General features: G+C 40.0%; 1 protein-coding gene across 2 annotated transcripts in view; it reads left to right on the plus strand.

Annotated features, from left to right (window-relative positions):
• Positions 1-27,584, plus strand: part of SHANK2 (SH3 and multiple ankyrin repeat domains 2) — a 434,329-nt gene that overhangs the window by 370,905 nt on the left and 35,840 nt on the right. For both annotated transcript variants that reach the window (XM_066632040.1, XM_066632049.1), the window contains one exon: positions 20,087-20,217. In XM_066632040.1, the coding sequence (XP_066488137.1) occupies positions 20,087-20,217 (131 nt within the window). The remainder of the gene's footprint in view (positions 1-20,086; positions 20,218-27,584) is intronic.

Raw genomic sequence — 27,584 nt, forward strand, 5'->3', positions numbered from 1 at the left:
TGTGTGTATTCCAACTCCATGGAATCAATCTTGGAGTGTTCACAACAGAAAACTAGCAAAACCGGTACTGCACCAGTTGTAGAAAGTTCACACTTTCAAATCTGTGGATAACATCAGAAGAGATTTTGGAAGTCTTCAAGCCATCAGAAAATCGAAGATATGAATACATGTTCCTGAAGCTGAATTAACATGAACACTGAAGGATATTTAAGTAAGTGTTAATTGGTGACATCAAATGATGATTTTATAGTTCAGTTTATAGTGTCAGCTTTGCTATACATATTCAGTATGACTATTAGAATTTCACATGCTTATTAAAGTTCTAAGTAGACCACTATTCTGTCCTCTTGCAGATAACTGAAGAACCCCTCCCCCCCACACCATTAAGACTGTTATCTGTCAAATAACCCTAAGAGGGGTTTTAAATATATAAAGGCTTTAAATTGTCAGCTGAATGTACATTGAGTGCATTCTGGAAATTCTCAGTTTCATCATACCTCTAAAAGATATTAGGTTCAGGTACTGAGTACCTTTGTCATGTTTAACCCATCTTCAGAATTGGGTGGTGAAAATCAATAGAGCTTTTGAAAATGTCAGTGGTAGTCAACGCATATGGGCTTTTGAAAGCTTTCATGATGGTATCATTGCTGCTATCATGAGCAAAATTGCCTTATAATTATAACTAGTCATGCATTCTTCATACAAAGTACTTAGTGTCTTTTTTTACTACAGAAAATAACTGAAGGTGATTTTACCATCCAAGTGAGGAAGCATTTCAAGAGAAAATAGAGCAATAGAATCGTGAGTGTTTAAGATAATTGTATGTTTGTGGTCATCATGTACAAAATTTTTGAGCAAGAATTCTTCAAATTATTGACTCAAAAAGTAGTAACAATAACATGTTACCATATTGTGAATATGCTCAGAATGGAAGGATTGCCTGTGAAATGCTTTTTCAAAGCTTTTAATATCCTTTTCTCTTTCAGGTACCAGGGAGGTGGTCCTCATTTTCTTCCCCAAAACAAAACAAAGCTCACTTCCTTGCCATTTCTTCTTGTTTTCCAGTTGTTAGTAATTCCACATTCACTTTTGATGAAAAGTTTATAATAAACATATCCAGGCACCTTGTCGTTTGTTTTTATTTGCCTTACTTAGTGCTACGTCAGTTCAAATACTGCGGTTTGCAATGACAAATTACTTATGCTGCTTGGAAAACAGACCATCTCTTTTGAACCAAGTCTCAAATGCGGCATGTTCAGTTGCCACTTATGGTTTTGATTTTTCAAAATCCATCCTGTTCTCATGATGGAAAAAAATTTCTTTAATTTGTTTCACCTGAAACAGAAATATTGTGCTTAACCATACCTTCTGCAGTGCAAAGCATCTCTTATGATATAAGAATGCCATTAAATGGTCACATCTGATGTAGTCACACCACAGTTTTTTAAAAAAAATCTATCCTGGGAATCATGATGGGGGAAAGTATAACTTGTGTTAGATAACATCATAGCAATATTATTATTATCCTTGAATTTAAAAAAAATGTAATTGACTAATTTGATGTGAAATTTCCTTTAGTTCATATTTAGCGCAAGATCAGTGGCAGAAAGTTAGTTTGGAATTTTCAGACATCATGCTCTTAAACTCTCCATTGCAGTTTAGAATAAGCCATAGTAGCAAATCATTCCCAACTGCAGGCAGTGTTAAGTTTGACCAGCAGAAAAGCAGGTGTACTACCTCTCGATATGACTAGTATGAATTTTAAGCGAAGGAATGTGTAAAATCCCTCAAGGGGCTTTGGTACTATTATAAGTCTTAGCAAAGACATTTATGTATTAGTCTTTAAAAATTGCAACTTTGTATGTATTCATCATGTCCCAAAGAATATCTTGTCAGTGTGTATAATAATATATTTTAGTTATATGTAAAGTTGACATTTCATGCATTGGGGTAAAACTAGGTTCCTGAAGCACAGATATTTGCAAGATCATTTTTAATATACAGTTCTGTTAAATAATGTTATGATGATATTTATAGGTATTCAGATTGTTACATAAATAATATTTCAATATTAGCATTTAGTATTAGTCTTTATATAAGTAATTGATTATCTTGTACAACAGAAGAGTTTAAGGTGCACAAAGGAATACATGGAGTTCTTTCCAGTTCTCTTAAAAAATACAGTTGCTGCCTTGTTGTGAGCTATGACTGCCTCCCAAGCCACACCGGTCATGGCTGCTTGATCACATGCTCAGTGATGATGTCATCACTGAGCATCAGGTTTCCCCAAAATGCCAGCTACAGCCCAATTTATGGCAGTCTGGGGGTGGAGGGTAGACCCAAGGGTGGTGGGATTATTTGAACAGAGAGCAGAGAACTGAGGAGAAAAGAAGAGGAGGGTTGTAGCCAAGGTGAAAGGAAATAGAGTACATGGAGAAAGATGGACAGTGAGATTAGAGCCAAACTAATAAGGAAGTGACAAGAAGGGAGGAAGGCTGGGAAGAGGGACATTCCAAGCAGGGGTAGAGGAAAGAAAAAGGGGGTGGAAGGCACAGGAGGTAAGAGCACCAAGGCATAGGGCAACAACCTCCTGACAGGTTTAGGTCATCCCTGCAGCTCACTTGATTAATTGCCCCAAAAAGGGATGAGGACATCTTTTTCAGAAGAGGAGTCCATTTTCCCCCTTACCAATTTCAACCCCAGTCCCATGCTGAGACTCTGTATGAAAAGCAGTGCAACCACATTCATGAGTAGAACCACATGCAGCAAAACAAACTAATTCAGACCCTGGACATTTGGACACCATACTATTGGGATTGGGAAGTGTATCTACCTATATATCCTCCCCCAGTGAACTGTGTAAATTACCCCCCCCCCAATTAGGTCAGTTTAAGTTCCTGATTCTGTGTATTGTTCCAAGTCAAATAGGAAACAAGTTATTAATCCCCAACCCCTTTGACATAGATCTCTCCCCTTCCAGGAAAGTAGTGAGGATACTGACACCACACTTTCATAGTGCTGGATATTTAATTCACACGTCTTTCCAAACTGTCATGCAACTTCAGTTCAAACCGTATTCGGTACTGGTTGCTGTTTGGTCACAAACCATGGTTTGTCATTTTAGAATTGCACCAAACCATAGTAAAGCATAACTATGGTTTGATGTATATCTGAATTTGATGACACAAGCTTATTTCCCTGTGCATTCTTTTTAATAATAAAGTATCTATGAACCTGTGTTTCTTAGGACTAAGGCCTGGATTCAGTGTAGATCACCGGATCCCAACCTGTGGTCTCTGAGACCCTGAGAAGTGGTCCGTAAGGTCTCAGGAAAAAGAAAAAGACTGCCTTTGATCACTTCTAGTGTCTCATTGAGTGAGCGTTGCCCCACGGACCACCAGAGAAGGTGGAGAACAGACTGCCGATAACAAAAGCAGCACCACACAAATCTTCTCTATAAATAATTAATGTAGTAAATCTCCAATAAATATTCTCTAATTATTACAGATTTAATTGTACTTTTCTATGCATGGAGAAGGGAGGATTGGATGTGGTCCACGATAATTCCAAACTTTGCCTCGGTGGTCTGTGGGTTCCTAAAAGTTGAAAACCACTGGTCTAGATTAAGCATGTTATAATCTTCACATACAGAAAGAATCTGCAATTTACACCTGCAATTCCAAGATTAAGACTTCTATTGCATTCTTTTTTGGCATTGAGAAAAGGAATATACAGGGGGAGCCTGTATCCATGAATTCACTTATCCACGTATTGGAACCTTGGCCCCTGCCCTACGCGCACCCCCACCATGTATCCCCTCTGTGGGCAAGGGGAGCTCTGTTCCCCTCACCTACAGAGGATCCTTTGAGCTCAACAGTGCCCACAGAAGTCTGCCAGGCTCTGACTGAGCCTTAGAGGCAAAAAAAATCGCTTCCGGTTTTTCCATAACCAGAAGTGACATTTTTAATGCCTTAGAAGGCATTATGGAACCCAGGACCCAGGGGCTTCCCCAGGCTTCCTAATGGACTCTCAGAGGACACTCCTGAGGCAAGGGGAGCAGAGCCCTCGCTAAGGATGAAGGTAGGCATTTCCTCGAATTCAAGGATTCAGGTATCCCCAGGAGGTTCCGATACGGGGGGGGGGGCACCTGTACAGTCAATTAGCCAAATAGGCCACAAACATCTACCTGCTCTTGTATATGATGGGTAAACTTGATTAACAGCCTGTTTCATAATCCACCTAGGAGGAAACACTTGATTTATTTCATCCCCTTGACAAATCAATATAACATTTATTTAAAATATGTGTATCCTACCTTCATATCTAAATCACAGGCAGGTTATACAATCCAAAGCAAAGCTATGATGATGGGGTAGCTAAAAGAGAGGCTACATAATATGTTTAAAACCTCTCCCCAGTTCTCTGGTGGTGGGTTCCCTTTTAGGTGTATGTGGCAAACCCAGCAGATATTATCTTTGTATCAGGAATTATGGCTATAACTTTCTGTCAGAGGTGAGGTTCCCATGAAATGCAGCTCCTGGGACATCTTTTGGTGGAGAGTCAGCTAAGAGATATGCAAAAGTGAATTATGTTAATATCTCTTCCCAGCATTCTGTTGTTCCTGCTGTTGCTGATGTTCTTAGTGGTCTGTGATAAGTCCAAGTCAGTATCAGGCTTTGCAGCAAGGCAGACTGCAACTGGGAAGGGTCAGATTGTCAAAGGGACTTTTGGTAGTGGAAATGTATAAGCCCAGCTGGGTTGAGAGCTGGACCTGATGGACAAGGGTCAGAAGGACCAGATGATGGGCAGATGATCAAGAAGTACTGTCTATCAAGTGATGTTTCTCACATTGAGTAACCAAACCTGGAACAATGTTTGTAGAGAATCAGCCAGACTCCTATTTGTTCCTTAACTAATCTGAGCTGATGAGTTCCAGTATCAATTCCAGCCATTATATGGGTGGGGTTGCACAACTGCAAAGGGCAAGCACTTCCAGATGGAACCTTTCATGGTTTGTGAAGTATTGCCATCAAGCTCCTGAGTTGGTGCAGAATCAAGGAGGCCTGTATCAGGCTCCATGGGTCTGGAGGGGGCACAGGATTTGGCAGCAGCTTCTGTCGCTATCCCTGGCCTGATCTGCCAGCCTGCCCTCCCCCATCCAGTTCCACCCCTCCCTGCCCTCCCCTGTTCTCCCCCTACCCCAAAGAGCCTCCCCTGACGCTTGATGGTGATACTTCACAATCCATGAAGGGTTTCATCTGGAAGTGAAGGATTCTGCAAGTGTTCGTAGAACAAAAACTGATTTGAAATAAGGATGAGTTTAGTATAGCCTCCCTATGTGAACTGCCTTGAGTCTGTAAGACTCTCACAATGTGTTGTGAGTGTCAGTGAGAAAGGAAAGGTATACATATTACCGCCGGGAGCTCTTCACCTGCGTCCTTCCATGGCACTGGCCTCTCCACCGGTGCTGGGTGTCTCCCGCCACTGGGAAAGTGCCTTACAGCACTTTTGCTACATCCAGCACCACCGCTGTGAGCACAGCATTGGGAAGCTCAGGATTGGGATCTTAGTATTTTATGGTTATCCCCTCAGGAAGTGGAGGTATAACCGTAATTTGGATGTGCTGCTTTTGCCTTATGTAAGCTAGATCTTGACTGAAATCCAAGTACTCAAGATTATATGTCCAGTATTAATGTGATTTTATTTTAATTTTGTGATTTTTTTTCCAAACTATAGCTTGCAATAAGTCTTCTGTTTAAGAGCCAGCATATGTATATGTCAAATATCAGGTTTTATGTTAGTTTGCGGTGTTTTCACATCTGATTGGGATTTAAAATAAAGTTGTGAATACTTTATCAATTACTGTACAACAAACAAGTTGTGAATACAAACAGCTTATCTAGTTTACCTTTGGAATTATGTTGGACAGCAAAAATGCTACTTCAAATAGTTTGTGCTAATATTTTAGGTAGATAACAAAGCATATAACAATATCAACATGTGACTACAAGTTATCCTTTTTGTATATATTTGGGAACATTAAAATGGATGCCTGATGTCACAAACTGTTCCCTTTATTTAAATGTAATATGTTTGAGTTTATATCCAAAGAACTGCATGGTAGCTTCAATACAGGCACCAGGAAGTTTTTTGGGCATCCTCACAGCACTTCTTTGCCCCCCTACTGTGCTCACGAGTTCGCACGCACGCAAACTATTACACCAAACTATTTAGTTGCACCCAGAGTACCTAAATGTGAACAGAAGCACGCTCTCTAAATGCAAGCTCCTTTCAGGAACAGAAAGAGCTTGTGCACTTGTCCACTTGTGCAAGGACTCTTTGTGCTAGCACAATGTTCCTTTCCTGGAGAGAGCTTGCATTCCAGAAATGCACGTCTGACTGTAATCTGCTACGTGTTCCATTCTTGGAGGGAGCTTGCATTCAAGGAATGCACTTCAGAATGCAACCTGCTACATGCACTATTTGGGGTGCCGGCCCAGTTCTGAAACCAAATTGTGGTTAGTACCTTTTTGTTATTAACAGGGAAGTCATTTCAATACTGTGAAAGATCTTTGGTTTGCCATTCCTACATGAGAAATATCAAAATCATCATTAAGCAATCATAGAAGTGTCAATTTTTGCATAACCTGCCAGAATTAACTTATTTCAGTTACGTTGCTTTCAATGAAAGAGTAAAGCATATGCTTTAGTCTCTGTAGTTGAAATTAGAGGCTCTTAAAAATGCTTAACTTTTGTTGGAGTGGAGCCCGTGTTTCTTCAACATGCACCCCAGCCCTTCTTCTTCCTACTCCCTCCACTCAACTGTTGAGATATGGCTCATTTCATCTCAGATGAAGTGATATAGATATTCTCATACACTGCTTTGCAGTTAGAATTGAAAGGAAAACGATGGCAAAGTGTTTTAAAAGACCAAAGATAACTAAATATGCACAGAATTTGCAAGTGGCATAATTCAGGTTTTAATTGCAGGATTTTACTTTAAGTTATTCAATTTATCATTCAAGCATAGTAGATTAACATGGGCTAACTGACTGTTACTCAGGTGATCAACACTTGAATTAACAGCGCAATCCTAGGCATGTCTACTCAGAACTAAGCTCCATTGTATTCAGTGGAGCTTACTGCAAGGAAAATGTATATAAGATTGTAGCCTTATGCTAATAGGAAATTTGCATCTATTCTGGATTTTGCTGTCTTACACTGACATGAGACAGGAGATCTAGAACCTGGGTGCTGATCCATACTACCATTTTCCTACAGCACATTGATTTTTGCATTACTGTACAATATCATTTATTAAAAAATTTAATGTTTTGAAGGACTTTCTGGCCTGCATGGGTTCAGCAATCTTCAAAGATCAGATTGTTAGTGTGTGTGTTTGGGTTCATGGAGGAACTAATATGTGCTAGATTCTTTCACAAGTTTCACTTTTATATGGATCTCATCCTGTATTATTTGCAAATCATCACCATACAAAAGAAAAAAAGTGTGTGAATTGTCTCTGATCTTGTGCAGTACATTAAGTGCACTGGGGGAATAATAAATGAAAAATGCACAGGCAAAATATTGAATATGGTTCATTTCTGAATGTGGTAATATGTGAAGCCACAGCATGAAGGTGCAATGGATATTGCACACAGTTTTGTGTGACTTATGTTCTCGGCACAGTGTCTGTATCTATCTTAGGTATTTAGAAATGTTCATCCTATCTAACACAGCCTGAACAGGTTACTGACAAGAACGGGCAGTTTGCAAACATGGGCCTAACTGAAAGGAGCAAGGCTTCAAGGAGCTCCCTATGTAAGCTTCTGTGGCTGTTGAGTCTGGCTATATTCATTATATGCAAAGAATTCTTCATATATCTGGCAGTAAGAAGATTATGACCTTACTGCTACAGTCCTGCTGTTCACGTGGGGTTGGGGAATGGAAGAATTTAGAAGGAAAAGAAAATGATCCAATAGCGGAGGTGAAAGATCTGGTGGGATCAAAAGAAGCAACTCTCTGAGAGCAGCGCATCTTGGGTGAGGGATCAACTGCCAATACAAGAGGCAGGTAAGATTTTCAACATGGGCATAAGAATCAGATTTTCCCAGTGAATCTAATTAAGTATTTTTCTTGTAGCTTAAAGTCTCTATTATGAAGTGTGCAGTGCAGTGTAGTGTGTGCTTTTTACTGAGGACTCACAATTTCAACAGCTTCTTGCTGTCCTTTTTACTCAAGTCTTTGCTGTTCTCTGTGGTTTTTCAAAACAAAAATAAAACTGTAAATTGTGTCCTGCATTTACTGCCAAACTGGACACTCTATGTGGGTGTGATGCAAATTTTCGTGATGCAAGGAGCCAGCAGTACTCCAACGCCATGATTCTACCCACACATCTATGGAGCTGGTATAGTCCTGTCTTCTGGCAACATTTGACAGACATCTTGTCCAGAACAGACAACTTACTTATCAGGGCAGGGATATGGCAATCTACGACTATTGAACACAAGCACAAAAGAGATGTCAAGGCTGATATTCTGGTCGTCAGAAGACATTGCAACTTTTGATGCAAACTACTATATCAGAAAAGGCATGAGGTGCATCATGCGCGAGAACATGTCAAAACAGTGTGTCCAGGTCATTTTACTTCATCTCAGAAACAAAGGATGCATCTGATCATAGAGAGGAGAGGGACTGTGAGAACTCTAACGCTGCCACTTTGCATATATCACTTTACCTGTCTGCTTGGTTTCCAAATAAAATAACCTCATCAGAACACACTAAATGCATGGTCTGAATGTTTTGTTTTAAGTAACCTCCTCCCCCTCCCCCTTGAAAAAATCCTAAGAGTTGAAAGACAAAAAGAACAGTGGATCCTAAATACTAGATTCTTGCTATAGCTCTCCAGGGTAATGTCAGGGTTGGCCAGGTCAGGCACTGTCGAAAGGTCCACCAAGTGGTGCTAGCCCCCAATCCTCCCAGTAGCAGTCAGTTGCCACCTATTTTTCTCCCCATTGGCCAGTGGGGAGGGTGAGAGGAACTAACACTACCCATCACCTGCAAACCGATCAGCTTGTGAGACTTAATGCAGGACTTTGCTCCAGAGCCTCCAGCAACCTGCCCCAAATATAAAAAATATCTTTGTAATTGAGAAGTCTGACAGACATGTTAGAACAAGTTGAAATCAGATAGTATTGATAAATCCATAGTTTAGAAAAGCACAAATACATGTACATTAAAACGAATTGTATATCTAGAAACAGAGTGCTGAGGTAGCACCTGTTGGAAAATATAGTGATTAGATGGGTGGAAGTAATAATTGCATAATGGGAAGCTCAAATCCAGTGCAGATGTAATGCTGCTGATCTCTCAACAATGACTTAGGCCCAAATCCTAACCATCTTTCCAGCACTGGCATAGCTGTGCCAATAGGGTGTGTGCTGCATCCTGCAGTTGGGTGGTAATCATTGAGGCCTTCTCAAAGTAAGGGAATATTTATTCTCTTACTTCAGAGCTGCATTGCCCTTATATTGGTGCTGGAAAGTGGGTTAGGATTGTGCCCTTAAAGATTGAGAGTAGGTCATGGGCATTCCAGCTACCTGCTCCCTGCCTCCAGCAAGTTTAAGTGTTGAGTTTGCGTTTTGAGTGTTGCATCTGAGTTGATCTTGTTTCTAATGTTTAGTACTTTTTAGAGATTTTTTTGTAAAAATTACTGTACAATGTAATTGTACAATTGTGCAGAAGTAATTGAAGAACACTGAAAAATGTTCTTCATCTTGAATACATGTTGCTTGTAGAAAGGCAACTAATTTTAATAGCAATAATAATCTGCAATACCACTAAAAACCAATTCTACTTGGTATTAACTAGAATTTGAAACTAGGTTTGAAGCTATAAAACTATGGTTTCATAAGACGAGCTGTTTGGTACTAACCATAATTAACATCAGTGAAGATGTAATGCTAAACCATGAGTAAAATTGAAATGGTAAAAGAGGGGAGTGGAAGAAATGCATGTATCCATCATGGTTAAATGATCAGCAGTGTTATTTCTGTACCAGGCATGAGCAGTTGCTTCTTATTCTCTTTAGAAACCCCACTGAGTTTGGTCACAACTCAATATTTGTGCCCTCTGCAGTGAGACAAAATTTGAAGAAGAAAAACATTTAGGTCAATCAACATAAAATATATTTCTTTTACATTTGTGACCCTTTAGTATATTATGGTTTATGCTACTGGTGAAGAAGTAGCCCATTGCCAAGAACATAACATTGAGGCATTGAACCCAAGAGATTTTATTCTGATCCTACTTCCCAGAAGAGCAAGTCATTTAGGCCCAAATCTTAACAAACTTTCCTGCACTGACACAGTTGTGCCAATGGGGCATTCGCTGCATTCTGCAGTTGGGTGGCAATCACAGAGAACTCAAGGTAAGGGAATGTTTGTTCTCTTACTTTGGAGCTGAATTGCCCTTACCTCAGTGCTAGAAAGTTCGTTAGGATTGTGCCCTTAATCATTCAGTACTGCTGTTGAGCTATGCAGTTTCTAGATACACCAAATTTCCATTGCCTCCATTCTATCAAATGCACTTCTTCCACACCACCAACATAGCAGCTGGTGCCATCATCTTAACAAGGACCAACCTTGAATATTATCAGGTCAGCTTGTAGACAACAAGAAAAGAATCTCTCAAGCAGAGCCTGATGCACTCAACACACTGATGTCCATCATTATCCCAAGTTGCTACAATCACACTACTTTGAATGAATGGAAATCTGCTTAAGGTCATGCCTGCAATATTATTTTTATTCCCTGTGCCTCACGTTAATATTAAATAAAGGCTGCAAATCTTGTCATTGGAGGTGGTTGAACTTTTTTTTTAATGTTAATATTAGCCCATTTGTTAATGACCAGTTTAAGAAATTCATCCGAACATCATTGAACGTATTCATGATTCATAAGTATTCAACAATGGTGTCAAAAATGCTTTTCAGTTCATTGATTGTTCACAAACTATTTATTATTTGTGTGATTGGCCACCGACACTGTATAATTTCCCTGATTTGGAGGGAAAAAGTTTTGACATAGGAAGAAATTACAGAAAACATGAAGTTTCAGAATAGTATTTTAAATTTTGTGCAATCAGATACAGGTGCAAATTGGCAAGTGACCCATAAACATAAATAACAAATGATTTCTAAAAAATATACAAATTACACAAAGTATAGTATAACTTTTACTCATCAATATTCACAAATCCATTTTTCAGGAAAGGCAGATTTTATTCTTTTAACCTATTTTTTGCTTGTACTATTTCCCATCTACATATTGGTTCTGTGTTTACTGCTCATATCAGTAAAAGGGAATTTTAAAATATGGGGCAATGTCTGACTTCATGTAACCAATGACATAGATAATAAATTTCCTCCTCTGGAACAGGTATGGCCAACTTCTTTACCGTGAGTGGCCACTCTGTTGTCCAGATGCTTTTCTGGGGACCAGAAGTACAGTACTGTACATGTTTTTCCAGTCTGACTCTGTCATAGGTAGTCGGACTTCATAATAATTGAGCACATTCTATCTGAAAGTATTTCATAGTTATGGTTCACAAGTGCTGGAGCATAGTTATGGTTCACATGTACTGGAATACTGCATCAAAACCCAGAGAGAGATCTAATATAACAATGTAGAAAGCCTCTCTCTTAAACAACACTTTTGAAAACAATTTTTTCTTTGTGAATAAAATGTTACAACACTCTGATTGCAATTTAGTAGGCTGGAGTGGAGAGGGGTGTAAAAAAAATGACTCCATAAGCCACATCTTGCTCATGGGCCATCAGTTGGCCATTCTTGCTCTAGGAAGTGGATCAGGTTTTTGAAATTGGTATTTGTCCTTTGTGTTAAAATATATTACAGTTCAATATGTGTGCCCTAGCAGAGAATTATGTAGAATGAATTTCATGGTCCTTATCTCAGTGATATCAGAATCGCTGGTCACAGCTCTCATTGTGCTAGTGAACCAAAGGTGGGAATAAAAATATAAAAGCAGCAGATATTACATTGAAATTATCTCATGAAGACCCTTTCAAAATGTCCATTCAGTGGAAGATCCCCACATCCATTTTCATAAGGAATTCATACATTTTATACAGTTTCATTTTCACTTTCCATAAACATGCAACTGGACAGTCTATCCCAATACGAACAGAACGTGAATACTTTGAACGTGAATACTTTAATTACTAGATAGAAAAGTAATCCATGCTCACAGCATCATTATTATTGAGATTAAATCTTTAGTTATATTGATTTATGAAATGCACAAAGTCCTTTTAGATGCACAAATGTCTAGGTCAGAACTGGATGGTGAGATAGACATTTTGGGAAGCACCCCAAACCTCCCCCTCTTCAGCCTAAAATATGTCAGACAATCTCAAGAAATAATCAGTAAAAGAGAAGTCATTTTATAATCTGACATATGCATACACCCATGCCCTTCACACAAATACACAACTCCAAATGAAGTCCAGAAGAGCAGCATGTGGTGTGTGTCAATGAGCAGGAGTTGCACCTGACAAAATGCAAATATCATTTGAGAGTCTGCAAAGTAGGTGCAAATGTCTTAGCACCAACCACACAGAGCATCCAGTTCACCAGGGATGATCAGTAGTAGTTACTGTTGTTGAAACAGTCATCTGAATAAGAATAATTACTGCTCATGCACTTTTCCCTTGCTTGAGCAGAAAATGTAATATCTCAAGGCAGTGATTATTATGATCATTCTAGTGGACGTATCAGATAAATATCAATGGTTAAATTTTCCCAGAGGCAGAAGGCTTTGTTTTTTTACATAGAACATTTTCTCATTCTTCACTAGCCTACATAATACATAGAAGTGCAGAACATGACAGTCTAATTAGAAAGTGCATGCAATATATAATCATTTTCAAGTGTTCGGGTTTGCATTTGCTTGAGTGTAGATGTGGATTTAAATGGTACACATGGATAAATGCCCTTAATACTTAACCTTTCTTTGTAAAATACATTGTACATAGAGAAGCACATGTTCTATGTTTTCCTTAATTGTACTCAGGCAAGGAGTCAGCAGGGGGAAACTGAAGGCAAAGATTTACCTTCAAACAAAAACTGCATCCTGGTGAACAATGCTCTCCTGTAGAAACTATCTTCAATTTAGAAAGAAAATACAGTAAATGTATAAAGATAATGAAAAACCTAAGAGACATTGTTCACAGGATGCATTTGATTGACTGTCACAGATTTGTGGCAATAATTCTGGAAGGGGTTTAGGGGTGAGATGAAACGCCGGACAAAAGAGAAGATAGCAAGCAGTGCTTCAAGGGCTGCTACACAAGCCAGTGGTGGAGCACATCTGATTCCCCAGGAAGCTCAGGTCGCTTGGACAATTGACCCCAAGTTCATCACAGAGATTTCTGACTGTGACATCACTACAATGCATAGGTGAGCTTTTCGATAGGTTCACAGACATTTACTGTCACAATCACAATAAGGTGTTTTGAAAGTTATGCCTTGGGATCCAGCACAGTTGTGTGTGTTCTGGGTGCAGGACAGTGTGCATTGTGCTAAAGTGATTAATAACCATCTGCCACCTGCCCTTTTCAGGCTCTAAATTTTAGTGTGCCCTACTATTTGCCCAAACACAAACACTCTGGTTTCCCAACTGGCTTCTTTCTGTGTGTTGTCCAATGTATGTAGATTCCTCCATCTTCCTGGCCTCAGATACAGTGGTTGTTGCTCCTCTATTTGATTGCCAGATGTCACTGGGGAGCAAGATGGGGAGGTTCCTGGATCTTCGGGACAACCCAGGCACCAGAGAGGAAGTTCACCATCCACACCAGCAGAAGAACAAGAATCCTCATTGCCAGCATCTGATGAAGATTCACCAGCCAGAACTACAGAGAGTTGGCCATGGCCATTATCTTCATCTGAAACCCACAGCAATGTTGGGGAAGATTTTGAGGGATTTCCAACACCAGAGCGGACTCCACAATGTACAATGGACATACAATCTCCTGGGGATCAATCACTCAGTAGGACTCCCCAGTATGAAAGTGACTCTCCTGTGGAGGGAAATGATGACATGAACGAAGAGCACCATGGTGTTCAGCCTATCCCTAGGGATCGGGGTTGGAGAGGGCAGACTCAGCTGACAGAGGGGGAAAGATTATTGATGGAAACCAACAGTAGGATTGTGCAGCTGCTGGAAAATATCAAGAGGGAGCATGCACAGTCCATGGGTCTCATGTCACAGTCCATGGGCCGGATGGAATTGCAGCTAGGCATTGTGGCTACTTCCACAAGAGCCATCCATAACTACCTGTCTGAGATTTTAGCTTTCCTGAAACAGCCAAGGACACAGGTCCTTGAAACGCGTATCTCCCAAAGAGCCACCCCTCATGTTGAGTTAACCAGTGCCTCAACGTGGACTGGTGAGGATGCAGTGGCAATGCCCACTGGATACTTACCAGGGGGTGAAGGGATTAATGACTCTCAAGAAACGCCACAAGCCACAGTGCCTCGTCGCAGTGGCCGAATGCAGAGAGCCATAACGGAGAGGGCCTCATTGCCCATGCCCATGCGTCAGGCAAAGGGGGGTGGGAAGAAGAAATGATTATCACACTAGTGATAGGATTTTTAAGGGTTTTTTTTTAAATGTGCCTGTCCTTTTAATTCTTAGCCATAAGGCCATGAGTGGCAGAACTTGACCATTTCTACATTTGGCTAACATTGTATTCTGGCTGACTAGATTAGTCTTAACATTTTGTAGTTTATATTTGCATTGTTAACAATGTGTGCTGCTGGTATTTGAAGAACATTTGCTTCTGTTCCTTCACTTTAGCTTCATGAGAGCATTTTTTTACACTGTGCCAGACATTCATTGCTTTTCTTACAAATACAAATCATTTCTGGACGCAGTTGTTTTTTGAGTTTTCTTTTTCCATTATCCTTCCCCCCACCCCACCCCCCATTTCCTCTGAGCAAGCATTCTGGACTTCTTGGTAAGTATGTGGGTCTGGGCAATATTTGCCTCAGAAATTGTGTTCGATCAGTCTTTGCCTGGTGTTTCTGGCATGCTGGCCTGAGGTGTTGGGGTTAGCCTGTTAGTGCCTTTTTCGATCATGATTATTCTTATCCTGTGTGGGTCTGACCAGATAAATCTATAGCCCATTGTGTGGAAATAATCGACATATCTTGGCTGGGTTGCGTAAGATGCAACATGCCAGGACTATATTGCTGCCTTTGTGATGTGTACAATAATGTGCCAACAGACCTATCTAGGCACATGAACTACACTTTCAAAAGCTCTTCTTTAGTCAAACTGATGGCTTAGAGGGTAACATAACTGTCAAGTGAGAGAGTTTGGAGATTTAGGAAAATAGCAATGTGTTTTCTGTATATGGATAACTACCTGCAATAAATATTATTTATTGGAGAAAACATCCCTAGTCATATCACAGATATTTATCACCTTCCTTGTAGCCAGACCTCCTCAGAATTTAAGAGTCATGACATGCTGTTGGGTACTGTGCCACAATGTCTGAAAAACAGCTTTGCATCACAGATGATGTGTGTTTGGATAGTGGAGGACCGTCTTCCTCTTCCTTTAGGCCACCTCATTTACTGATGCTAGAGTGGTCTGCATGGAACCAGGGTGAATATAGCACAACAGGCAGATAAGCAATATACCGTAGGCTGAAAAAAAATTTTTAATGTTGGTTCTGCCTCTCTGTGAGATGTTTAACACAGTGGAACTCAAAAACATCTTTGTGCATGTGGAGACTACAGGCTGGCTTTCATGGGTGGTATCCCTGATTGTGGTTTAAAGATTCTGTTTTCATCAGCCAGCTGTGCAATGGTTGCTACCACTGTGGCAAATACAGCGCAACTCTTGCGTGACTTTCTGGTCCCACTTGTAAACAGTTCTAAAGAATCAGAAGAGCATATTTGTCAAATCCATACCTAATTCTAAGTTTGTGGGTCTATCTAAACTGTGAACTGTCTCTTCCCTCTCATCCCTCCCTCTTTGTTCTTTGAGATTGAAAGCGATCAAAAATGGGAACCGGAAGCATTTTGCTGCAGTACAAACCAGCCATAATGTGCTCCTTAGTGAAAGATTTGCTTGTGGCTGCTTTTTGCTAAATGATTGGGCTAATGATGACATGCAGCTGGTGTGGGCTAACCCCGATGCAGGCACTTTGCAGGCGCAATTTGTGGTTCAAATATTTGTCCTGAGACAACAGAAAAAAAACTCTAATTAAGAATGTTTCATTGGGTGTGCTGTCTTGAACATATTCTCAAATACACCCTCTTTGTAAGGGGTGAACTTTTCACACCTGCATCCCACTGTGCGCCCCATCTGTGCCTGTTTTATTTTTTGTTTGTTTGTTTAACATGTTACATAGACACTTTTTTATAAATAAATACAGTTCAAACTGAAGCATGTAAGAGTCATTCTCACTGCTGCAAGAATACACTTTCTTACAAAATAACATAGTATTAAAGGCGGGGAGGATGTCAACTAGCAAACCTGACCAACAAATCCAGTTTGGCAACCTTTGTTAAGGTTCTAATATAGGTTTCAAACTTCTATGCAGAAATAAGTTACACTTCTCATTGAAAATTAGCCCTATACTGTATAGTTCTTTTCCTCTTAGTTTTTTGTGTGTTTGAAAAAGGAAAGGCATGGATTCGGCAAAAAGTCAGGTGACTGTTTCAGCCTAGCTCTGCAATGTAATGAAAATGTATTTGTTTGCATTATCACTCTAAAAGTGTGGCGGAACGGGGAGCAGGGGACATACTAAAACATTGGCACATATTGCAGGACCGATCAAAATGTGATAGCAATGTTTTAATAATTCTTCAGCTACTTCAAACAGAGTAGAACTTCTGTTGGAAATACTTGATTTTCCCCCCTCTAAATTTAATACATAAAATCTATTGGGATTTAACACATCCCATTGTATTAGTTCTGTATGCTGATAAAAAGCAGCACAAAGTTGCAAGCATATGGTCATATGGCAATACTAGCAGACTGCCGTTGCAATTTCTACTCAATTGATGTGCCCCTTCATTCTTTGCAGTACTACATGGTACCCCATTTCCCTGTCCCCATTACAACTTGTTTCAGCGATCTTCATCCACAACTGAAAGAGGTCATTGTATCTATCATTGAAATGGGAGAAGTTATAGAGCAAAGAGGAATAAGGAGCTGAGAACATTAAAGCTATAAGATCAACAAAAGATAGAGTTTCCCACAAACTGACGAGGTGGCAGTATCAGATTTTGTTAGAAAATACTCACAAACTGATATTGTAATCAGATCAGACTTCCAGTACTATCTTGCAAGATCAGTAGTTGGAGGTATGCATTTTTTTTTCACTCTGAAAGTGAATATGTCCGTGTTTTTTCAAGTGTTTTGTCAAAACCTCTTCATTCTTAACCTGTTGTCCTCATTGTCTGGCTAGGCATATGGTTATGTGTATCTGTTAAGTTATAAAAGTAATGAGTTTTTTAATGTGGAATTTTACATTATTTGGAGACAGAGTAACAAATACTTCCATGTTTTAAAATCTTTCCAAGCTGATTCCCAAAGGTTTTTGTGGGATCATTTATAGGGGTGGAAAGGCTTAATATGAAACCTCTCTTGATGTTCTTTGGCGGTAGATACACCAGCATACCCAAATGTCAAAGATGAAATGAGTGGGGTTTATCTTTTGCTGCATATCAGAAGGATTCAGTCACAGCTTGAAGACACAGTTTGGATTACTGCTAAATTGAGTATATTTTTATCTCATTTTTTTCAATAGTTCTAAAAGCAAGCAAGCAAAAAATATATAGAATATAGGAAGCAGGTACTAATGTTTGCTAGTGAGCCAGTCCATTGCATTGTTCATTTCCATGATGCCAGCAGGTTATCTCAAGCCTTTCCAAGAACCAAGAATCTTCTTTTCCAGGACAGTTACCTTTTCATCCCGAGAAGCTAACTGTGGTTCCTCTTCTTAAACACCATTGCCCTGATCCAGCGATTCCTTGTGGGAACAAGGGCTCTAATGCACTCACAGGATCCACCCAGTCACAGAAGCTTCCCTTTTCACTTTATTGATGGGGGCATCTCTGGGGGGTAAAAAGAGGTGCATGTATACATGCCCCATACATTGAAGTGGATTTGGAAAACCACATACACAGGCTCCTTGTGCACATTGCAGGACACATGTGGCTCTGACTTGGGATGCATCTCTACATTTACCTCAATGTGCTACTTTAAAAACCATTTCCCTTTACCCATGTCCCATTCCAAACCACACTCTTAGGGGCTGAATATGCTCTTCAACAGTGAGGAACTGAGAACAAATATCTAATTCCAGCCCCCTGGATGGATGGAATTGCCTGTAGAAAATTGGGTGGCTGTATTTAGTTGGTAATTAATGAACTAGTTTTTCTTTCTTCCTAAAGCAATTTGCATTGCAGGTATTCTGTACTTAATTCTAAGAAAATTAGCCGAAATAGATGATGTCTTTAAGGCTCCAGTTGTCGAAGACGAGGAAAAAAGGATACTGGCAGGCTATGGAGTTGTTTCCAATATTATACAACTTTTATGTATGCATATATCAGTGTATGCTTGTATGCAGTGTATCCTGAGCCTTATGGTTAGGGAGAATGTTTTGTTTAATTTAATTATGATATTCTAGATTTTTTTAAAAACCAAACATCTGCATTAGTACATATAGTTAGTCTGATCGCCTGGTCTAAAACTTGATACTGACAGTGTGGCAAGGAAAGAATAAAAGACTTCATTAATAGCAGTAATGCGCAAAATGCCAAATACAGTTAATGCTATAACATAGTTACAGTCTCACTTGATTTGCAATCCTTGTTCCTTGGTTTCAGCATCAATTCATTAATAGCAGTAATGCGCAAAATGCTATATACAGTTAATGCTATAACATAGTTACAGTCTCACTTGATTTGCAATCCTTGTTGCGTCTTAAAACACACACATGACATATGTCAGTTGCATCTACTTTGGTTTGTGGTTGTAATTAGGTGTGTCCCACATTGCACATAATGGATCCAAATTCTTTTTACCTGCTAGGGAAGCAGATAACATTTTTGTTAACTGGCTTCTATTGTACGTTTAAAGCTGAGGGCTGATTCTCACCATCACTTCATCTACAATGGGTTGCTACCTCTTCTCCAGCTGGAAGAGTCTTCCTATCTTTTGTCTGTGACTGTAGCATGACTTCCACCATGAACTCATTTTACAATTTGGCAGTCATCTCCCAATACTCACTCTGAAGATTTGTTGAACATCATGACACAATCTGAGCCCATGGTGGGAGCCCCCATGACCATTTCATCACAGGCAATGGAGGAAAATTGTAGTCCAGACTGAAAGAAAATTGTTTGCTGTTAGCACTTTGAAAATCACCAGACTTACAGGAAAGTTCTAATGAAGATTTGAATGATGCTTAGGCTTAACATTATACAGTTAGTATTTAGATATAAATAAGAAAATAATTCATGAAACTCTTATCTGTTTTTAAGATACTAAAAAGATGCTATTTTAGCAATGATAGTTGGTTTTGCCTAATAGCCTGACATCAGGGGTAGATTACAAATAGCATAAAGAGCACTTAAAAATACAGATTGTCTTAAAATATCACTAAAATTCTAGTGACTGCTGTGTGGAACAGTGCTCTGCAGATGTACTATTTCTAAAGGTTTTCTTTCCGTTTCTATATAGATATTTTCCCTTCAGATTTTGAAGGTTTGAAGAAGAGGATTGTTTTTCGAGTCACACTAAGTAAACATTAAATGCATGCAGGCTTAAAACTAAAGCATGCATGTTACGCAGCAGTAATAAAAGTGCTCGGCTTGCACGACTTAAGGATGCTCAGGCATTGCCTTGTTAAAATGCCAAGATCCCCTTTTACTTTGCATCTTTTCTAAAGTAAAACTCTTTATTTAACATTGCAACATTTAGATTTTCAATATTGGGGCAAATTAGATTTACTTTAGCAAATCCTTATCTTACTTCTATGTTACAGATAAGGTGGATGAAATTGTACCAGTTTCAAAGCCATCAAGAATTCAAGACAATGCAGCTGTTGACTCAAGAGTGGCAACAATTAAACAGCGACCTTCTAGTAGATGCTTTCCGTCAGCTTCTGATATGAATGTGAGTGATGCTTATACTGTATGCTTAGAGTTGTGATAGAATATGGATATTAGCAGCTCCCTAATAACAAAGAATAAGCCAACAAGCTTGCTTTCTCTGTCTTATCCTGAGTCATTCTGATCTGTGCCTGGGATTTCATTCCACAAACTTCCCGCAAGAATTAATCCTACTATTTGATTCATACTTCCAACTAAGTCCTACTGAAATAAGTGGGAGTTACATTAGCATAAATATGGTGAAGTGGGCTTTAATTGCTTGTAGAATGTTATTTGTTGTATAGTATGCTGGAATTTAATCCATAGCAATAGTATTCAAACAATTCTAGGTGTTTGACTTCTGAAGTAAACTTTATTTTGAAATGACCATCAAATACAGTGGTGCCTCGCAAGACAAATGCCTCGCACACCGAAAAACTCGCAAGATGAAAGCGTTTTTGCGATTTTTTCTGGTGACTCGCAAGACAAATTTTCTATGGCTGTGCTTCGCAAGACGAATTTTTCTATGGCCGTGCTTCGCAAGACGAATTTTTAAAATTAAAAAGTTGAAGTTTTGTGCTTGAAATTTTTGAAATCCTCTGTACAGTATGTATGCCTTTAAAGTGCACTTAATAAACACTTTGTAAACCAAATTTGACTTTGTTCTGACTTTTTTTGCCCATAGGAACGCATTAATTAAATTTAAATGCATTCCTATGGGAAACCGCGCTTCGCAAGACGAAATTTTCGCAATACGAAACGACTTGCGGAATGAATTAATTTCGTCTTGCGAGGCACCACTGTACTTACTTATGAATTACAATGAGAATACAAGGGAGCCCCTGTATCCATGTATCCCATATTTGTGGATCGGGTCTGCAGGTCCCCTGCATGTTGCCTCCAGAGGGTCTTCTGAGCCCAACAGTTTGAACAAAAAAGCAATTTTCAATTTCTCCATGAAACCAGAAGTGGTGTTTTTAATGCCTTATAAAGCAATAAAACCAGAAGTGGCATTTTTTAAACTGTCGGGTTCAGTCTGACCCTGCTGCGATCCTCCGGAAGCAAGGGGCATGGAGCTCCCCTTGGCTCCTGAGGATGGGGGAACAAGTTTCCTATGTGCCTCACATTTCAAATATAACATTATTTAGGAGGCTTTTAGCAAAGACTGAAGTGTAGAATTTTTTGCCTCTTACCAATAGTGTATCAGGCTTCACTTGATATTTCCCACTGAGGCAGAATCTGCCTGGGCTGAGGGTCACCTGTTGTATTTGTGCACATTCTGGTTGGTGATGGTCAGTAGGGAAAAGTAACTATTACTTGGCATTGTGAATACCTCCAGCATGAGGGCAGGCCCAGCAAATCACCATGAAATTCTGATTGCCTTACTTGATTTTGGCATTGAGTTCCTAGTTGGTCTTTAACTTTCTCTTTTTCAGTAAGCTTGTGCAATGAGTGGTCACGTCACTGTGTAAGTTGTGCTTTCCCAAGTGGGTATTGTTCTAAGGCAGCATCCCAATCACAGTTTACACTGGAAAATGATAGTGAAAATTGTATCCTGTAGACCAGAGGTTCCCAAACTGGGGCTTAGCAATGTCCCAGCCAGGGAAGCTCTGTCATTGCCCCTTTAAGGGGTGGGGGGTGGCAGTGGCATGATCCTGGCAATCACAAAACCAGAAGTGAGTCACAGTAGCATTTTTTAACTTTGCTGAGGCCTGGGAAACCCTGCAGAGAGGTCTGCAGAGCCCTGCAGAGGGGTCCATGGGCTCCCCACACTGTCCAGAAGGCTAGCGCTGCAAAAGGTAGGTAAAAAAAAAACCCCTTTGTCCCCAGTGTTGGCCCAATCACGGCTATCGCTTCACTGCCATTCCCACCCCTCCACACACACTTAACAGCAGCCCAAACTCTACACGACCGTTTGGAAACCGCTGCATTAGACCCTATTAAACAGCTTTTAATACTGTGGTGTGTTTTTTTTATACTGGTAGCAGATGTTTAATTGTTTTTAAAAATTGTTTTTTAAAATTTTACACCACTTTTCCTGTGCTCAAAGCAGTGCACAACAATAAAAATACAATATAAAAGTCTCAGCTGTTTAAAAGTGCTTTTTTAAATTCCTCAAACCATTTTGTATCTTTTCCATGCCTTTGCCAAATATACTGCATTCTTTTCTGAGGTGAGGAGTAGATGTTGCAAAGTTGTGAGTTAAGTTGTTTGAAGGCTTCTTTTTTTTTCTCTGAGGAGAAAATTATCTAGCTTCTGGACTGAAAGACAGCTGCAGAGCTATCATTAATATGAAAAACTTCTGACCTTGTCTTAGGTCATGATCCTGCTGAACAAAGTGGAAGACTTTGTTTAGCAATGAAAGATGTTTTCCCCAAGGCTGCTTAGCTTCTGAAGAGGCAAGTTGCATTTTAAGCTGAAATGCACTTGCAAATTCAGCAGTGTGTGCCTCTGCAGTGAAAATTTCAGACATCTCTAACTGTGCACATGGTTCTGACATGCACATAGCTCTGTGTAGCTTTTCCAATTATCTTTTTAACAGATGGGAAACAGTTGATCTGCTGCATTTAGCAGTGTTTCTGGAGGAATTTAGAGGTGTTTTTATTGCATGTGTGTGCTATCTTTACCATGCATATGTTTTAAAATTTTAATCATGGGGCTAATCACATATTACATGCAAATTTCATACATGCATGCAGACGCAGACAGATTCAAAGACGATTTTAGGAAAAAAGTTTCATATCTATACTTAAAACTCCTAAATTATTCTTCCCCATTTGAGCTCAATTGCAAATAACATACATTTGGATTTGGCAAAAGGGAAAGCTACATTATGTTGTGCAGCTTTCTCCATATCAGGAAGGCATTCAGAATGAAGTGCCCCTCCTCTGGAATGACGCAACAGTAGATGCATTCTTTTTTTTAGCTTCTAGCGCTAGAAAGCTGTTTTTTGTTTGAGTTTCCAGCACTCTTGGGTCGTTGTTTTTTTTTTTTAAAAAAAGATTCTAGTGTGCAAGGCATGCTAGAATTTCTCCAAGTAAGCTCAGAACTAGAAAAGATGGCCACCACCATGCTTACTAGCCGGAAGATAACATCAGAAGGTTGCCAGTTCGAGGACGCTGGCAGCTCCCTGAATGGCTGAGAATGGCGAGACCTTGAAGCAGCTGACAAGCCCAGCTGAGTGATTCCACCTGCTCTTGGTGCGAGCGTCTTGGCTGCCCTCCATGTGAGAGATGGAGCTGCTTGTCAGCCTGCCTGGGAGAACTGGAGGCCAGAAGTGAGACCAAACCAGGAAGATCCATTCTGAAATGTTGTTGGTTCTTGAAAGAGAGAACCTCTATGATTGTAAAAATTCCCTTGAGGGATTTAGAATGCCTGCCTATGTAAACCACCTTGAATAAAGTCAAAGGAGTAATCCAATGACCAGAAAGGCAATATATAAATACCTTATTATTATTATTATTATTATTATTATTATTATTATTATTATTATTATTAATTAATTAGGTGAATTATTAATTTAGATGAATTATTTAATTTTTAATTAATTTAATAAATTAATTATTTAAATAATTTACTTATTTTAATTAAATTAAATTAATTAAATTAATAATTATTTAATTATTAATTAATTAATTATTAATTTAGATGAATTATTAATTAGGTGAATTAATTAATTTAAATTAATTATTAATTAATTTAATTGGGTGAATTAATTTAATTAGGTGAATTGTTAATTCACCTGTTTCACCAAGTGAATTTTCTCTGTAGCCTGCCTGCAATAATACCCCTCCCCCACAAAAAATCAGTGAGATTTTCAGCCCTCCCCAGTGCCCACCTTACCAGCTCAAGCCTCTGTTTTATTCTTGGGTGGGGGGGTGCTGCGTTCTGGAGCAGTTGTTGAGTTCCACTTTCATCAGATTGGGACCATGTAGCCAGCCTTGTTCCCCTTTGCCTGACTTGACCAGCAGCCAAGGCACGTTTGCTTACTCACGAGTAAAAGCAACCATGTGACTTTCTTTCGCTTTCCATAGGGCTCAATACATTTGCCTGCTTGGAGGGAGCAACTTCCTTCTTGGGTGTTTTTTGGGGGTAGCTTTCATTGGATAGGAACCATTCTGGTGTTGTTGAATTCATCTCAACTTGCCCTGCCGAATGGATTAAGGCATGTTCGCCTACTTGCGAGTAAACGTGCAATATGGCTCAGTTTCACTTTCCATAGGGCTCTATGCAATTTTTGTTTTTGGTTTTTTGGTTATAACTTTTGATGTAAAGGTGATAATTTCCTCTGGTTTTTTGCATTGCATTCAGCTGGAAATTCCGCATCCAACGGTATATAGCATGATGGGGTTCCTAGTAACCTCTGCAATGTTAACAAAGTTAGGTAATTTGTGGTGTCACCCCCCCCAAGGCTGGTACCTGAGGTGGACCACCCCCCACCCCTCGCTAGCTATGCCACCGGTCTGGATTGCTTTGACAGAAGCTGTGCAGCGTTCTATTTCAAGCTGCGCAGCCATGCAGCTTAGAGCAGTTTTCTCAAACTGTGGGTTGCAACCTGATTGTTGGTGTGTTGCGAAACTGAAACTGACAAGCTGATAATAGAAAAGAAAAATGCATGGACCCCTATGGAAAGTGAAACTGAGTCACACCGCATGTTTACTTGTGAGTAGATGAATGTACCTTGGTCCATTGCAAAGGGCAGAAGAGGAATCCAGTGCCATCAGAAAAGACCCAATCCAATAAACACAGCCCCCCCAAAACACCCTGAGAAGGAAGTCCTTCCCTTCAAGCTGACAAATGTGTTGGGCTCTATGGAAGTGAAACTAAGCTACACATTCGTGTTTACTCATGAGTAAGCAACAGTGCCTTGGCTCACATTGAAAGATCGGGAAGGAAAATGCAAGACCATCAGAATGGTCCTGATTTGACGAATGTGGAACTTAACAAATACTCCAGAAGGCATCCCCCGCACCATAAAAAGGCTGCAGCTGGTAAAGTAATTTTTTTTCCTTTTTTAGTCTTTCAAAGCTAGGTGGGTCCTAATAGTTTGCCATTTAAAAAAATGGGTTCCAGTGGTTTGGGAAACACTGCTTTATTGGAAAGTGTTGCTGTTTTTTCCAGACTCTCCCCCCCCCCAGTGGAGCCTCATTTCCTCTTCTCCTCCCTCTGGGGTTTTAATAAGTGTTAAGAGGGAAGCTTTGAATCTCAGTGTAAAACTGATTTTGTCCCTAATCACACTGAACTGGTTTAAATATAGGAACTTAAATTAAGCTGGGCACTGAGTAGGGCTGAAAAATGTATTGATCTTTTTTTTGGGGGGGGGGAGGGTTTGAGGTTATTTCAAGCAGGCTACAGAGTGAATTCACTTGGCTGAACAGGGCAGGCTTCCCCATGTCATTTTCCCTTATTTGATTGTTTTACTTTAATATTTATAATTAAAATTATTTACAGTCCACCAATCTAGGGAAAATGGTGCAATTTAATTGCTTGCTGCATTTTCAGGAAAGCACCTCCTGTTGATGATGTCACTTTCAACCATGACATCATTTCCAGATTAATGACATTACTTCTGGTGGGTCCCGGACACATTGTCATTCTGAAAAGTGAATACCAGTGCAAAGTTTGAGAACCACTGGCTTAGAGGGACACTACTTGACAGAGAATATTAGTATTGGATATAGCCACACAGGACCTTAGCATTTTGGAACATGAATGGTGCTAAAGTGAGAGAACAGCCTGAGACACTCATTTTGAAATGAAATTGTCTTAAATAAGATGAGGTGTTAGGCCTTTTCAAATCACTTCAAAATTTGTAACTGAAGCAGACAATGAGTAAAGTTTCTAGGAAAAGATTTCTTTTTCAGATGCCTAACATGTCCGTCCATCCATCCATCCATCCATCCATCCATCCATCATCCATTCCTCTCTCTCTCTCTCTCTCTCTCTCTCTCTCTCTCTCTCTCTCTCTCTCTCTCTCATGCACATGCACTTCCTGATGTTGGAGGCTATGAAAACAATTTGCTAGAGTAGGTTCAGTGACACAGCATGCTAGAACATGGCACTATCAAAAGTCTCCTGGTTCAGAAGATAAATTATATGGTCACCCTACTTATTCAGCATGATTTATCCTGTATGCTTCTGAACGGACAAGCGGCCCAGTCCTATCCAAAATAGCGCCTGTGGAAAATGCATTCCACTGGAGCAGAGGTTCTCAGATGTTTAGCACTGGGACCCACTTTTTTAGAATGAGAATCTGTTAGGAGCCACAAGAAGTGATGTCATGATTGGAAGTAACATCATCAAGCAGGAAAATTTTTAACAATCCTAGGCTGCAATCCTACCCACACTTACCCAGGAGTAAGTCCCATTGACTATCATTGTTAAAAGAATATACATAGTAGCCTGTTAAAAATACAGAGCTGTAACATTTTCCCCAGATGCAGTCACATACATAGTAGCATTTAGTCTAATATATTAAAAATAAAATATTGAAATGAATGGGGACCCACCTGAAATTGGCTTGCAACCCTTTTAGTGGGTCCCGACCCACAGTTTGAGAAACACTGCACTGGAGCATTCTGCCACAAAGCACATATAAAGTGCTTTGTGGTGGCACAAGCTGCTAGTGCACCAGCACGAAGGCTGGAGCTTCCGGTGAATGTTGGGAAATTTATCAGAGCAGGTAAACCCAGGGCAGGGAGTGGGCAGAATGGGGAGATAATGAGTGGTGGATGTGCAGATTGGGCATGCATGGGGAGTTAGTTCAACAGCACTACTGAATCCAAACCCTCTTCTCCAGACTGATCCACCTTCCCTGAGCAATGTGGACTTGTGCCTGTAATTGAACTGGCACAGGTCCAAGTTCACCCATAGCAGCTGCTGGCTTTCCCCAGGGCAAGAGGACAAATACCTCCAGCAGCCAAAACTTCCCTGTGGAATTCAGTGGAGACCGTGCCAAGACTGCTGCATCACTGTGCGGGTGTTTAAGTAGAACTGGGCTATTTAGAAGGATCTGAGTCTGTAATGGAAATGCACAAGATTCCTTGAGGAGATAGGGTGTGCTGTCAACAGGGGCCCCTTGCTCTGGCAGGCAAACATAGGGCCCCCAGGGCTCTAACCAGCAGTGAGTATGCTGCACAGCTGCAGCTGCTAGAGGCAACCAAGTCAGTAAGGGATAAAAGCAGCACCTGAACAAGGGAGAGTTTGGTGGGTGTGGAAGAAGTTTGGAGAGATTGAGAGAGCAGAAGTAAGGAGCTTGGAGAACTAAATTGATGGATTAATGGACTGGCTGATGGACTACTGGCCTTGCTGAATGACCGATGGACTGACTAATGGACAGATGGGCAAATAGACTTCTGAGGATTGCTGGAACAGAGACTGCTGGAGACATGG

Source organism: Tiliqua scincoides, chromosome 1 (assembly GCF_035046505.1).
Source record: "Tiliqua scincoides isolate rTilSci1 chromosome 1, rTilSci1.hap2, whole genome shotgun sequence".
Lineage (NCBI taxonomy): Eukaryota > Metazoa > Chordata > Lepidosauria > Squamata > Scincidae > Tiliqua > Tiliqua scincoides.